The sequence below is a fragment of the Canis lupus genome, chromosome 27, assembly GCF_011100685.1.
Source record: "Canis lupus familiaris isolate Mischka breed German Shepherd chromosome 27, alternate assembly UU_Cfam_GSD_1.0, whole genome shotgun sequence".
Classification (NCBI taxonomy): Eukaryota; Metazoa; Chordata; class Mammalia; order Carnivora; family Canidae; genus Canis; species Canis lupus.
In genome coordinates this window covers 30,193,090-30,205,569 of record NC_049248.1, presented here as the reverse complement: position 1 = coordinate 30,205,569, position 12,480 = coordinate 30,193,090, and the positions used below count along the sequence as shown (strand labels likewise).

At 39.7% G+C, this 12,480-nt stretch overlaps 1 protein-coding gene across 6 annotated transcripts in view; it reads right to left on the bottom strand.

Annotated features, from left to right (window-relative positions):
- FGD4 (FYVE, RhoGEF and PH domain containing 4) overlaps positions 1-12,480 on the bottom strand; it is a 214,618-nt gene that overhangs the window by 118,122 nt on the left and 84,016 nt on the right. The window contains exons 1-2 of one of the 6 annotated variants that reach the window (XM_038577227.1): positions 5,370-5,576; positions 962-1,083 (exon numbers count right to left, since the gene is read on the bottom strand). The exons of 4 other annotated variants lie outside the window; for them this stretch is intronic. In XM_038577227.1, the coding sequence (XP_038433155.1) occupies positions 962-980 (19 nt within the window). In that variant the 5' untranslated portion in view covers positions 981-1,083; positions 5,370-5,576. Of the gene's footprint in view, positions 1-961; positions 1,084-5,369; positions 5,577-12,480 lie in introns of those variants that run through there. One more of the 6 variants, XM_038577229.1, reaches the window with a different exon arrangement.

Genomic DNA, 12,480 nt, shown 5'->3' with positions numbered 1-12,480 from the left:
GAGTTTCTTGATTAACCAGTCTGAAGTTTGTTGCCCTAAAATCCCTCAACACATGATGGTTTTTTTCTTCACATACTTGCCACTATTTGAAATTAACACTGTTCATTGGTGTATTATCTGTCTTCCCCTTCTACTATATACTCTTCACTGAAGTCCTTGCCCCTTGTGTTCTGTGGCCCCTCTTCCACAATACTGCCCAGCAGAGAGTAAATGCTCAATAAATATTTGTTAAGTGAACGCACGGTTAACACTGATGACAGTAACGTACCAAAAGAAGGTCTCAATAAGCAGGAGGGTGGCATGGTGGGAAGCTGAGAAAAGGGAGGCCAGGTTGTATATCCCCAACAATGTTCAAAGAGGATGCATTAGCCCACATCAGAAATATACTAGCCAGATGACAAATGTGCCGTCAAGTGGAACTATATTTGTCCTTCAGCTGTCCTTCCCCATGGTTCCACCCCACCTGCTCTGGGGTCTACAATCACCAAGAAACATTCTGCTCTGGGCTCTACAATCACCAAGAAACATTCTGATCATCATTTTACTTCTGCAAGGAAGAAAATATGCAAACTAAAAAACACAAACATCTAGTTGGCTTGAAAATTACAATTCTCATTTAAATGCCTATAATTCTGGGGCACCTGAGTGGCTCAGTCAGTTAAGCATCTGCTTCTTGGTTTCCGCTCTGGTCATGATCTCCAGGTAGTGAGATCAAGCCCAGTGATTCTCTCCCTCTGCCCCTCCCCCATGTGCTTTCTGTCTCTAAAATAATAAATAAATATTTTCTAAAAATGTCTAAACTTTTTTAAAAACTGTTTATCACCTTGGTTATTGAGGAACCATCTTTCAAAGCTGCTCCTCCTCTAGGCATACCGAAAATCACATCTGTGAGACTTTAGGGTGACACTCCAATGTTCTGCTCCTCATAAGGCTAACAATGTAGGAAGTCAGTTGACTTTACCTTGTATCTTTGCATTCATTATGGAATATTCAAAATTAGCTGTTTCTGCAACTCAAATTTTGTGACCTTGGATATGCTGCTTAATCTTTATGGGTCTCAGATTCTTCTCTGTAAAATGAGAGCTGTAAAACAAGATTATCCTGACAAATCTTCAAAATAGGTGACAATATGTGAAAATTATGTGAAAATAAACATCTAGCCAAACATAATAGAGATTTAAAAAATCCAATAGGGGCACCTGCCTTTGACTCAGGGTTGAGCATTTGCCTTTGACTCAGGGCGTGATCCTGGGGTCCGGGGATTGAGTCCCGTATCAGGCTCCCCTCAGGGAGTCTGCTTCTCCCTCTGCCTATGTCTCTGCCTCTCTCTATTTCTCGTGAATAAATAAATCTTAAAAAAAAAAAAATCCAGTAGATTCCATCTATTTGCCTTATGAAAACACACCTTGTCTCATGACTTTATTAATCTGAATTCAGGACCACAAAATTGGTAAGAAAAAAAAAAAAGAAAGAAAAAAAGAAAAAGAACACAGGATTTAAGCAGAGAAGGAGGAAGCAAAGGAAGGAAGGAAAGAAAACAACTCCTTGCAGGGAAGTCAGCAACTGAACACATTTGTTACAAAAGAACAATTAGCCTCAGAGTAGGGGTTATTTGTAAAATATGGAACTTTTCTAAGAGTAAGGTATTGCTAGACACCCTCACCACAACTCCATCAAGCCACTCCTACACCTGAAGTGGTGGCAACTGAATGAGAAGGTGTGCATGTTACACAAAACCATTCCAAGAACATGCTGTTGCTTCCATAGACCCGTTCACTGCCAATTTATACAAAGTTTGCCTTATTATTCTACAGAAGCATAGAAGCAGTTACAAACATAGAAGAGGAAGCATCTTAGAAGAAATAGCCGCTGATAATCAAAACTATGGCACACTCATACAGGGAAACATCCTGCCAAATGCACATTTGAGCCCTAGCTTTTGGTGAACTTGCATCATTCTCCTACACACTTTAAAGGCTTCCCATCCTGTAGTTCTATATTTAACACAAATAGAAAATTTTACTGGTGCATAAAATCAATTCATTCTAAGCATTTCTTGAAACCACAGCAATATGGAATTGTTGGATGGGGAAAAGAAGGCAACTTTTAGCATATCTATTTTTAAATGTCATGTAACATGCAAACAACTTCAACACCAAGGACATGTGAATACAGCATCAGCAACAATAGCATCCGCAGTTTCTTCTCCACATCCCTAGTGTTCCATCATCTCTAACAGCTCAAGGGCCAAATGGGCCACACAGCCCAAAAGAATAAACCACAAAAAATGGATTTAAAATCTGTACTCCAAAAGCAAAGAGACAGACTTAGTTTAGAAGTTAGAAAGAGGGACGTCAGGGATCCCTGCGTGGCTCAGTGGTTTGGCGCCTGCCTTTGGCCCAGGGTGCGATCCTGGAGTCCCGGGATCGAGTCCCACGTCAGGCTCCTGGCGTGGAGCCTGCTTCTCCCTCTGCCTGTGTCTCTGCCTCTCTCTCTCTCTCTCATAAATAAATAAATAAATAAATAAATAAATAAATCTTAAAAAAAAAAAAAAAGAAAGAAAGAAAGAAAGAAAGAGGGACGTCTGGGTGGCTCAGCGGTTGAACATCTGTCTTCAGCTTGGGGCATGATCCTGGGTCCAAAGATTGAGTCCTGCATTGGGCTCCCTGTGAAGAGCCTGCTTCTCCGTCTACGTCTCTCATGAAAAATAAATAAATAAATAAATAAATAAATAAATAAATAAATAGTTAGAAAGAATGTGGCAATAAAATATAGGAAGAAAAAAATCTAAGTATTTAAGTGCTACCTATTAGCTCTGTACCTTACCTGTCTGAATGTAAGTCAAGTCAGGCAGTAGCCCAGCATCATGTGTGAAAGGAAGCAACAGAAAGACTTGCCTGCCCTGAACTAGTGTGAGCTGATTTTGCTGTCTACTCAGACTGCTATGGGTTTGAATCAGTACAAGCAATTTATTCAGAGTTTCCGATTCATCATCTACGTAATACTTTTATAAGAAATAACTCTGAATAAGGGTTAACATTATAAACTTGCCATTTAGTAAAATCTTTAGCTGTACTGAAGGACTGAAAAATACTGTGCCATCAGTTTGAAAAGTTGGAAGAAGCCTGAGAAATCATGGAAATCTAGGCATCTCCCTACCCTTGCAGGTAAAGACGGTGAGCACCAGAAAGTAATGCTTGGCAGCAGACCCAAGAACAGAATACAGTCTGAACTCGTTACTACAAGATCACGGACGTGATGGAGAGTCTTACTTCTGACAATGTTTGTGAATGGAAGCAAATGCCTGGCCACCTGCAATAAGAACCACCAGGTCCAAAAACCACATGCCCTCAGGTGAACTCACGTTCTCGGACCATGCACTCCTGTCCCTCAGGTATGCTGGCAGGGATCTCAAGTGCTCCAAGAGTACGCCAGCTTTTCAGTCCTCTTTACTAATTTCTGAAAGAGCAGCCCTTAGCTTCTGGTCAGTGGTTGACAGAAGAGGTTTTTCCACCACATTCGAACAATGCTCGTGGCTTTACTATTTATTACTCTGAAAACTGAGTCAGGGGTGATATTAATAAATATGCTTACAAGTGAAAATGAATGACTAAGTGTCCATATTCACAAAATGCTGAGAAATTCTAACATGAATACCTACTCTAAAGAAAACACAATCTTCTAACTTTAATTTAGTAACAATAAAAATAGTAAAGAAGTTCACAAACACTAGAGAACTTGAGAAGTATACAGCTATATGCAGCCTTCCTCAACTGCTGAAGTAGCCACACCCCAGGCACATGGATGCTCACACATTTCACACTCATTTACTCAAAGGCTTGTTCAGGTTAAGATACAAGGTAACTAAAGCAACATGAACACTCTAAATAGAGATACTCTTAAATTATTTCTTTTCCTCCCCAAACTTACATTGCTTGTGTTTTTATAGGTGAAAATTTCATCCCAATAATACAAGATTGTCCTAGAATTTTTTTACAGATGCTAAGGAAAATTTCAAGCAGACAGACATCTATTATTATTGAAAAAGATTCTTTTTGGAGCCAGTATGTTTCTTCATAGTAAAAACACTTCAAATAATAATGATGTATTTAGGCCAGTAAGTGTAAAAGCAGGTAAGAATTTTAAAGTAAACTACAATTAATACCAAGAACCCACAACTAGCAGTCAGGCCCCAAATCCTGTTCTTGAAGTAGACCATAAGTCCTTGACCAACACAAGGTTATCTAATTTTATACTATCATTAAAAAAAAAAAAAGAAAAGAAAATTGAGCCAGGTACAGCCTATTAGCAATGACCTTTTCTAGCTCTCCAGGAAGCCAATGACCTACTGACATGAATGTCTAAGATGACAGCAAAACAGCATAATTAGGACTCAAGCTGCATAAGCAAAGCTTTTCTTTGCAACCCTTCCTATATCAAATAAAAATGGCAGACCTAGCCAGACTCACAGAGCCCTGGTACTATGGTCTAAATGATAGAAAAACACAAAAGGAGTATCTAGAGTATAGACAGCACTCTTTTTGTTTTTCACTTTTATATTTTAGGGCACTGTTTTGGGGAAGGGGATACAATGCTGCTTTACAAAGGACATAGTAGTCCCTTGTTTGAGCTACCAACCTCTTAGCCACACAGAAAAATGTCAGTCATCCATTTGTTAGCACCAAAATCTCCTTCGACTGCTTACAATATGCACCACACATTTTAAGGGGCTGTTGAACCAGAAAAACAAAGGAAGCCCTTGAAAAAGAAACCGGTCTCCCTAGCTCTGCCCCTGCCCTTATCACCGTGCCTGCATGCCTGCCGTTAGAGCCCCGTCACATTGTTTCCACATGCTCAGGGCCCTTGAAACTTGTGCAAAAGCATTGCAAAATAAAACTGTATAAGCATCGCATTTCAAAACATGAGCTAGTAATGGTAGGTCAGCCGTGTGGGCTAGGATAATTATTAATTAAATCATAACCTACAAATGTCCCTGACCTGAGACATTTTCTTATTGGACGAACAGGCATGAGAACACGTTGTGGCCATGGGCGTATTTCAAAGACTATCGGTATAACTCACTCTTAGAAACCATTAAAAATGATTGTCTCTTTGCCACTTTCAGAGGTCATAACACAATTTCACAGGCACAAAAAAATTAAAATAATTAAAAAATAATTCTTTTATTTTTCTACCAACATGTCATTGTACAGGCATAACTGAGCTGCTTAAATTCAATACAACACAAGTGTGTAATGCTGGAGATTTGTTCCAGAAGAGCTTATAGCTCCCTTTCCTTGGACCACATGGAGATAGTGCCCCACACCAAATGTAGTACAAACTGGGTACACAGTACTAGGGTCACTTACCTTATAGAGGCTGAATGTTTTCCTCTTGATTAGAAGTCACAAATGGTTTAAGCAAAACTCCCTTCATTTGTTCTTCCAGCGAGCCAAATCTAGCTTCCCATTAACCCAGTCCATTGCAGATAATTTCACACAGCACACGCTTCCCAGTTCCCAGCCCAGCAAGGATAATCACATTCCAGCGGGGAGTGAACAGATGGTGGATTCCATGGTAACCAGCCCTCCTAAGGCGATTGGTAGAAGTGTGTGACTACAGCTTATTGGGTAACAATCACTGTCTTTGTGCTCCAGCCTTGCAAATCCTAAAGGAAGCAACATATAGCCACTCACATGCGCAAGGGCTTGCCTAGCAGGTGTTTGGCTATTTAAACAAGGCAATGCAAGCCAATTAAAAGCTTTTCAGCGAATCTACCCTTGGTGGTTCAAAGTCCTTACATTTCAGATAGTGTCCACTGCTCATTCAGGAAGAAAGGTCACAAGAGGCTTAACTTGACAAATGGAAAATAAAACTTGAAAGTTAACTTGAAAATTCAAAATAAAGCATCCTAGAAATCTAAGCTGCACTAGCAAATCATTTTCTGATTTGCAATCCGCATAAGAAGTGAACCTGGCTTTGTATTTAGAAAGATTCTTTTTGACAAATAGAACTTTTAAATTTGCAAAACTGCTTTAGTTTGAAATTAAGTTTTCAAAACCAACCATTTTATAAATGTGTTTATAATCATTTAAAAATAACATATACATTCATTTTTACTGTGTTTATGGATTTTGAGGCTAGGGGAGGGATACTGAATTTAAATTTTTCATTAGAGCCCTACCCAATTATGGGATTGAAATCTCTGTTACATACTCTCTATAGGTTTGTTTCTGCAATCATGAAACTTAAATGCTGATTCAGCAGGAAAACAGCTTTCCCTCAACCCATGTTGCTCAAGGAATCAGAGTAAGTCCTTGAAGAAGCAAAAAGGCTGAAAACCAAATACTATTTTACACCATGACCAACTATTAGAAGTAATGCACAAATCTAAAACAGATAAACTCCAGACACTCCAAAAATCCATCAGAAATAAATTTTTAAAAGAGCAAAGAAATAATTAGGATAAGCTTAAGGTGAAAACAAAGCAAAACTTGTAAGCTAGGACTAGAAGCAGGTATTAATTGCCTCCACAGTTACCTCTTATCTTAAATTTAAGAGTTCTTTTCCTGGCAAGAACATAAATGAGACAAGTATTGCAAGGAAAAAGACAAAAATAATTTGCAGATGATATGATTCTCTCTGGGAAAAAAAAAATCAGGGATAATAATTAGGATATTATTTGTAGTACCAGAAGCTCAGTGAGATGGCCAAAGATATCAATATAATTCCTTTATAAGGGCAAAAACTATCAGAATACCAATGAGAGGAATTACTAACAAGGGCAATGAAAAGTATACAATTCTTGGGAATAGTATCAGGAACTGTGTGTGAACTATTTGGGGGGAAAAAAATGAACTCTTACCAGAAGGGTTGAAGGAAAATGAAATGAAGACATGTAATATGTTACTGAATACAAAGATGTATTTTAAAGATGCCAAGTCTTCCAAAATTATCATATAGTTAGTAGTAAAATTTCCAACATACCTTAGAAAATAAACGTAACAAAGTGACTCTGAAGTTTATTTGGATGTTTAAAAGGTGAAAATACCAAAGAAAATTCTATATGAGAGGAGTAACAATGGGTAAAAAAAACTATACCATGTTTGGGGCAGCCTGGGTGACTCAGCGGTTTAGCACTGCCTTCAGTCCAGGGCGTGTTCCTGGAGACCCGGGATCGAGTCCCACGTCGGGCTCCCTGCATGGGGCCTGCTTCTCCCTCTGCCTGTGTCTCTGCCTCTCTATGTCTCTCATGAATAAATAAATAAAATCTTCAAAAAAAAAAAAAAAACTATACCAAGTTTGTAAAACATGCTATATATATAATATACTGATACCTCCCGTATCCAGAAAAACCTCTTTCTCATTGAATTCCAAATTCCTACATCTAATTATCTATTGAACATCTCTGCCTGGGTGTTTAATAAATATCTCAAACATAAGCCCCCAAAATTCAACTTCGGATTTTCTCCCCAAACCTGCTCCTCCTGCATCATTCCTCGTTTTTGGAAATGGCAACCCCATTGTTGGCAATCATTCAATCTAATGCCCAAGAGACCACCTCCAAGCCTTCTCTGACACCTTCACAACCAACCTGACAGCTCCTGTCATGAGCTATTTCTTCCAATCTGGCCACTTCTTACCACTTGGTCTCCTTAATAACTTCCTAATTAAACTCTGCTTCCATCTTATCCCCTACAGGCTATAAAACCTAAACGGATAATGCCAATTCTCTTCTCAAAACTGACGTTCCCATTGCACTAATTCTGTGTGATGGCTTAAAAAGCTCTTAATAACCTGGGTCCCATCCCATTAACTCACTTAACTCCTTTTCTACAAACCTCTCCTGACTTCTCCAAGCTCTCCAGGCAGTCTGACACTTTGTCCTCTTCTCTGTACTTTCTCAGTAACGGGGACTGTGATGGTGTTTACCACAGGCCAGTTATTTCCCCCCTGATCCCCACCAGACTGTGAACCCCCTCAAGGCCAGGGACTACAACTCTGGACCCTGTGCTCCCAATGCCAAGCAAAGGTCCTTGTGTATAGTGAGCACTTAACTAAGTCTGCAATGAGTAACCACTTGCTGCAGAATTCTTTATTCTAGTGCAAGTTTAGAGACAACCTAAGAATCTAATAATAGATGAATGAGGGATGCCTGGGTGGCTCAGCAGTTGGGCACCTGCCTTTGGCCCGGGGTGTGATCCTGGAGTCCCAGGATTCAGTCCCACATAGGGCTCTCTGCATGGAGCCTGCCTCTCTCTCTGCATAGGTCTCTCTCTCTCTCTCTCTGTGTCTCTCATGAATAAATAAATAAAATCTTTAAAAAAATAATAGATGAATGATTACATAAGAATGTGTGCAACTTGATAGAATATCATGCAATTATTAAAAATAGGGTCACAAAAATGATGTGGCATAAGGAAAATGTTGATGGCATATTAATAACAACATACTATTTACTGAGCCCATAGTATGTGCCAGGCATTATAATAAACACTTCACAAATATTTTACTTAAACTTCACAAGGACTATAAAGTAGATGTTACCATCCTCATTTTTTTAGGTGTTCAAACAGAGATTTAGAAATTCAGCTCTGTGTCCTATGTCTCACTGTAAGATTTGAACCTCATTTGGGTCTAAGTCATTATTGCTATGCTAGCTCCTGGAACTAAAAAAAAAAAAGGGGGGGGGGAAGTAAAGAGGAAAAAAATTATTGCTATACTAGCTCCTGGAAGTAAAGGGGAAAGTACATACATACCTGAATACTATGAACAACTACATAAAAAAGAAAAGATTCTTAGGCATACCTACCTCCAAATCATAAAGCAGTTGTGAGGAAGAAATATTGATACTATTTTCCGTTCCTCTGTTTTCCGAAATTCCTAATGTCAAGAATGATTATTTTCTAAAAATAATATTCCTACTACATATATTTTTCAATGTTCACTCTACTATGTTCTTGGATCTACTAAGTAGCAAGACACAATAAAAAAAATCTAAAAAGAACATGACTCACCATTTCTAGAGAATTGATTCTTTTTTTTTTTTTATAAATTTTTATTTATTATGATAGTCTCACAGAGAGAGAGAGAGAGAGGCAGAGACACAGGCAGAGGGAGAAGCAGGCTCCATGCACCGGGAGCCCGACGTGGGATTCGATCCCGGGTCTCCAGGATCGCACCCTGGGCCAAAGGCAGGCGCCAAACCGCTGCGCCACCCAGGGATCCCTAGAGAATTGATTCTATAGGAACAAGTGAGAAAGAAAATACAATGGCAGATGCAAGAAAGGCACGTAAACAATAGTGTCCTCTTCAGCGCCACGGTCACCTCTAGGCATTCTGACATTGTCCACAATGACAGCACCTCCAGCTGACTGCCCAGGATCTGATAACAGGGCCTCCAAATGTAAGCTGTAGGGCACGTGACAAAGAGCCAACAATCCCCAGAAAGGTTCTCAAGGTGAAAAAGCATTGGAAGCAGAGAGGCCCGGTTGTTTATCTTCTCCATATCCTGGGCAGGCAGCAACACCACGTAGAATCTGCTCTAGTAGCCAGTGTGCGGCTAAGTGATCAAATAACCTTGCGAGGACTGTTCAACCTCCTTTCGCTACTGAATGTACCTGGCTTCATTCACCCTTATATGACCTTTCTCTTTTTCTTAGTATGATGTTTTATTCCCAAACTCTTTTGAATTATGGCACCCTTAGCCTGTCATGGGACTCCAGGCCAACAGAAACCCCTAAAAGGATCATTTACTTAGTGGTTAGGTATAAACATCTTAATAACTACTTCTAAGCCAGGAACTTAGCGCCATTTGAAAATGTCCTACAAAACAGTTACCAAAAAAAATTTAATTTTTCTAAGATTTTATTTGAGAAAGAGAGTGTGCATGCCCATGGGAAAAGAAGCAGAAGCAGAGGAAGAGGGACAAGCAGACTCCACACTGAACGTGGATCCTGACTGGGGCTTGATCCCAAGACTACAATTGAGGGAAACCAAGAGTTAGATGCTCAACTGACTAAGTCTCCCAGGTACCCTGAAAAATTAATATTCTTATTCCACTCTTAAATGACAACTACTACTTACTAATGGCACGTGGGTGCTTGTTGGGTTTGGGGCCCTGCAAAACCTCTTACGCCACAGATCATAATAGACCCTGCCACCCTCATTCCTGCTTCACATTGATTTTTACAAGTTACTTGCTTGCTATCACAAGAATGCCAAAAGCCCAGCCCTGCAAAACTGTGACATCATCGGAAGAAATACAGTTCAATCTAATACTCAGACAGAACCGCCTAGTGCTAACAGTTCCCACAGTGTTTGACAGATGTCACTGCGTTTCTCTTGAAATTTTAAGATATCCTGCAGGGCGCAGGTGAGCTGTAGTTATGCCCCAGAGCACCTAGGCATAGGCACATCTTTTGGCATGATGTTTTTAAGCTCTTAGATTTTTTTTTTTTAATTTTGTTTTTACTTATTCATGAGAGACACGAAGAGAGAGGCAGAGACACAGGCAGAGAGAGAAGCAGGCTCCATGTAGGGAGCCCAATGCAGGACTCGATCCCGGGACTCCAGGATTACACCCTGAGCTCAACTGCTAAGCCACCCAGGCATCCCTAAGCTCTTAGATTTTGTAGTGCCTGATGACAGAAAGACTGGACTTTCTGTTTAGCTACTGGTATGACATGGGCAGGCCATTTTGGCCTCTCCATCCTGTGTGCTTCAGCCACAAAATGAGGGAGCTAAGTTAGATCATCTCTGAAGTTCTCTTCCACTCTAAAACAATAAGAATGAATGTTAGAGGAAGGAAGGTTCTTCCTCATTTTTACTGGCTTCAGAGGAAAAGGAGAAAGGGCTAGGGCAGCCAGGACAATTATTTATTTTCCAGAAGGAAACCCATACTAAAATTTAGGTGTGCTATGATGAAAGGTTTAAATGTGAGATGGCAAATACATCCCATGTAGGGTATACTTTAAGTGATCTTGTCACCAGCACCGCTCCTTCTGTGCTCTTTCTACTCTTGGAAAAAACTCCTGGACAATTGGTTTGTATGAAGTGACTGGATATTGTCAGGGTGGAGTCTGACAATGAAACAGATTCAAATCATCTATCCTGATTAGAGATTAAATTTATAATGTCCATCTAACAAGCACCAGATTAAACAACACTGCTAATCAGGCACGGATACTGAAACACAAAACACACTTGTCGAAAGGTGGTATTTTCTCAGATTTTTGTAGTGCGTTACCGAGAATTTTGTATTCTTACTTAACATTCTATAAGGTGTTTAATTTGATTTTTCTTTGTAATTAGTTTTAAAAGTATGATTTAGAACAAAAAATGTATTTGCAGGGTAAAAAGTACTTTACAAGCAGAAGAAAGCAGTGAAATAAGTGGAACTTTTTTGCCCAGTTTTCAAGGGGTTAAAATGATACAGTAACAAGTCTAGCCTGATTTGATGGAAGCAATTAAAAAAAATTTTTAAAGGATTTATTTATTTGAGAGAGATTAAATTGAGAGAGAGAGGGAGGGAGGGAGGAAGGGGAGGGAGAGGGAGAAGCAGATTCCCTGCTGAGCAGGGAGTCTGACATGGGGCTTCATCCCAGGACCCTGAGATCACAGCCTGAGCTAAAGCCAGATGTTTAACTGTCGGAGCCACCCAGGTGCCCCAGAAGCATTTTTTTTTTTTTTAATTGCCCATCATTCCTCCATTGTGGTTAGCATTTCAGACTACTTTCTGGGAACCTGCCCAGGTACCATATTATAAAGAAAACAATGTTAAGGAGGCAAAGTCTATGTCGGGGGTGGGGGTGGGTGGGGTCTCATATAATAGCCATTTTTCATGAAAGACCAACCATCAAGTAGACTCAGGTCTAACAATCCCTCAGTGATTTTTTTTTTTTTTTTTTTAAGTAGGCTCCACACGCAACCTGGGGCTTGAACTGACAACCCTGAGATCTAGAGTTACATGCTCTACCGACTGAGCCAGCCAAGCACCTCCCAGGGGTATTTTAATTAAAGTCAGAAGAATAATGTCATAGTCCAATGAGAATAATGGGATCCAATTTTTCACATCATTAGATTATTTGTTGCTGTCTTCCTTAGGGTAATATTCCCTCTTCTTCCAAATCCTTAACATTAACTCTAAAACAAAGGTGGGAGGAAATTATACAAGCATCTGTGTCCTAGCCTGTTGCTCTCCACATTCTTCATTTGTACTCACATTTTTAAAAGAAGTTACTCATTTAAATTGGAACCTAAATGTTTTAAATTCTTATTACTTTAAAAAAAATTCCAGGGGTGCCTGGTTGCTCAGTGGGTTAGGCATCTGCCTTTGGCTCAGGTCATGATCATAGAGTCCTGGTATAGAGCCCTCTCCCTCTCCCTCTGCCTGCCACTCTCTCTGCTTGTGCTCTTTCTCTGTCAAATAAATAAATCTTTAAAAAAAGTTTTAAAAAAAGGAAAATTCCAAAAATATAT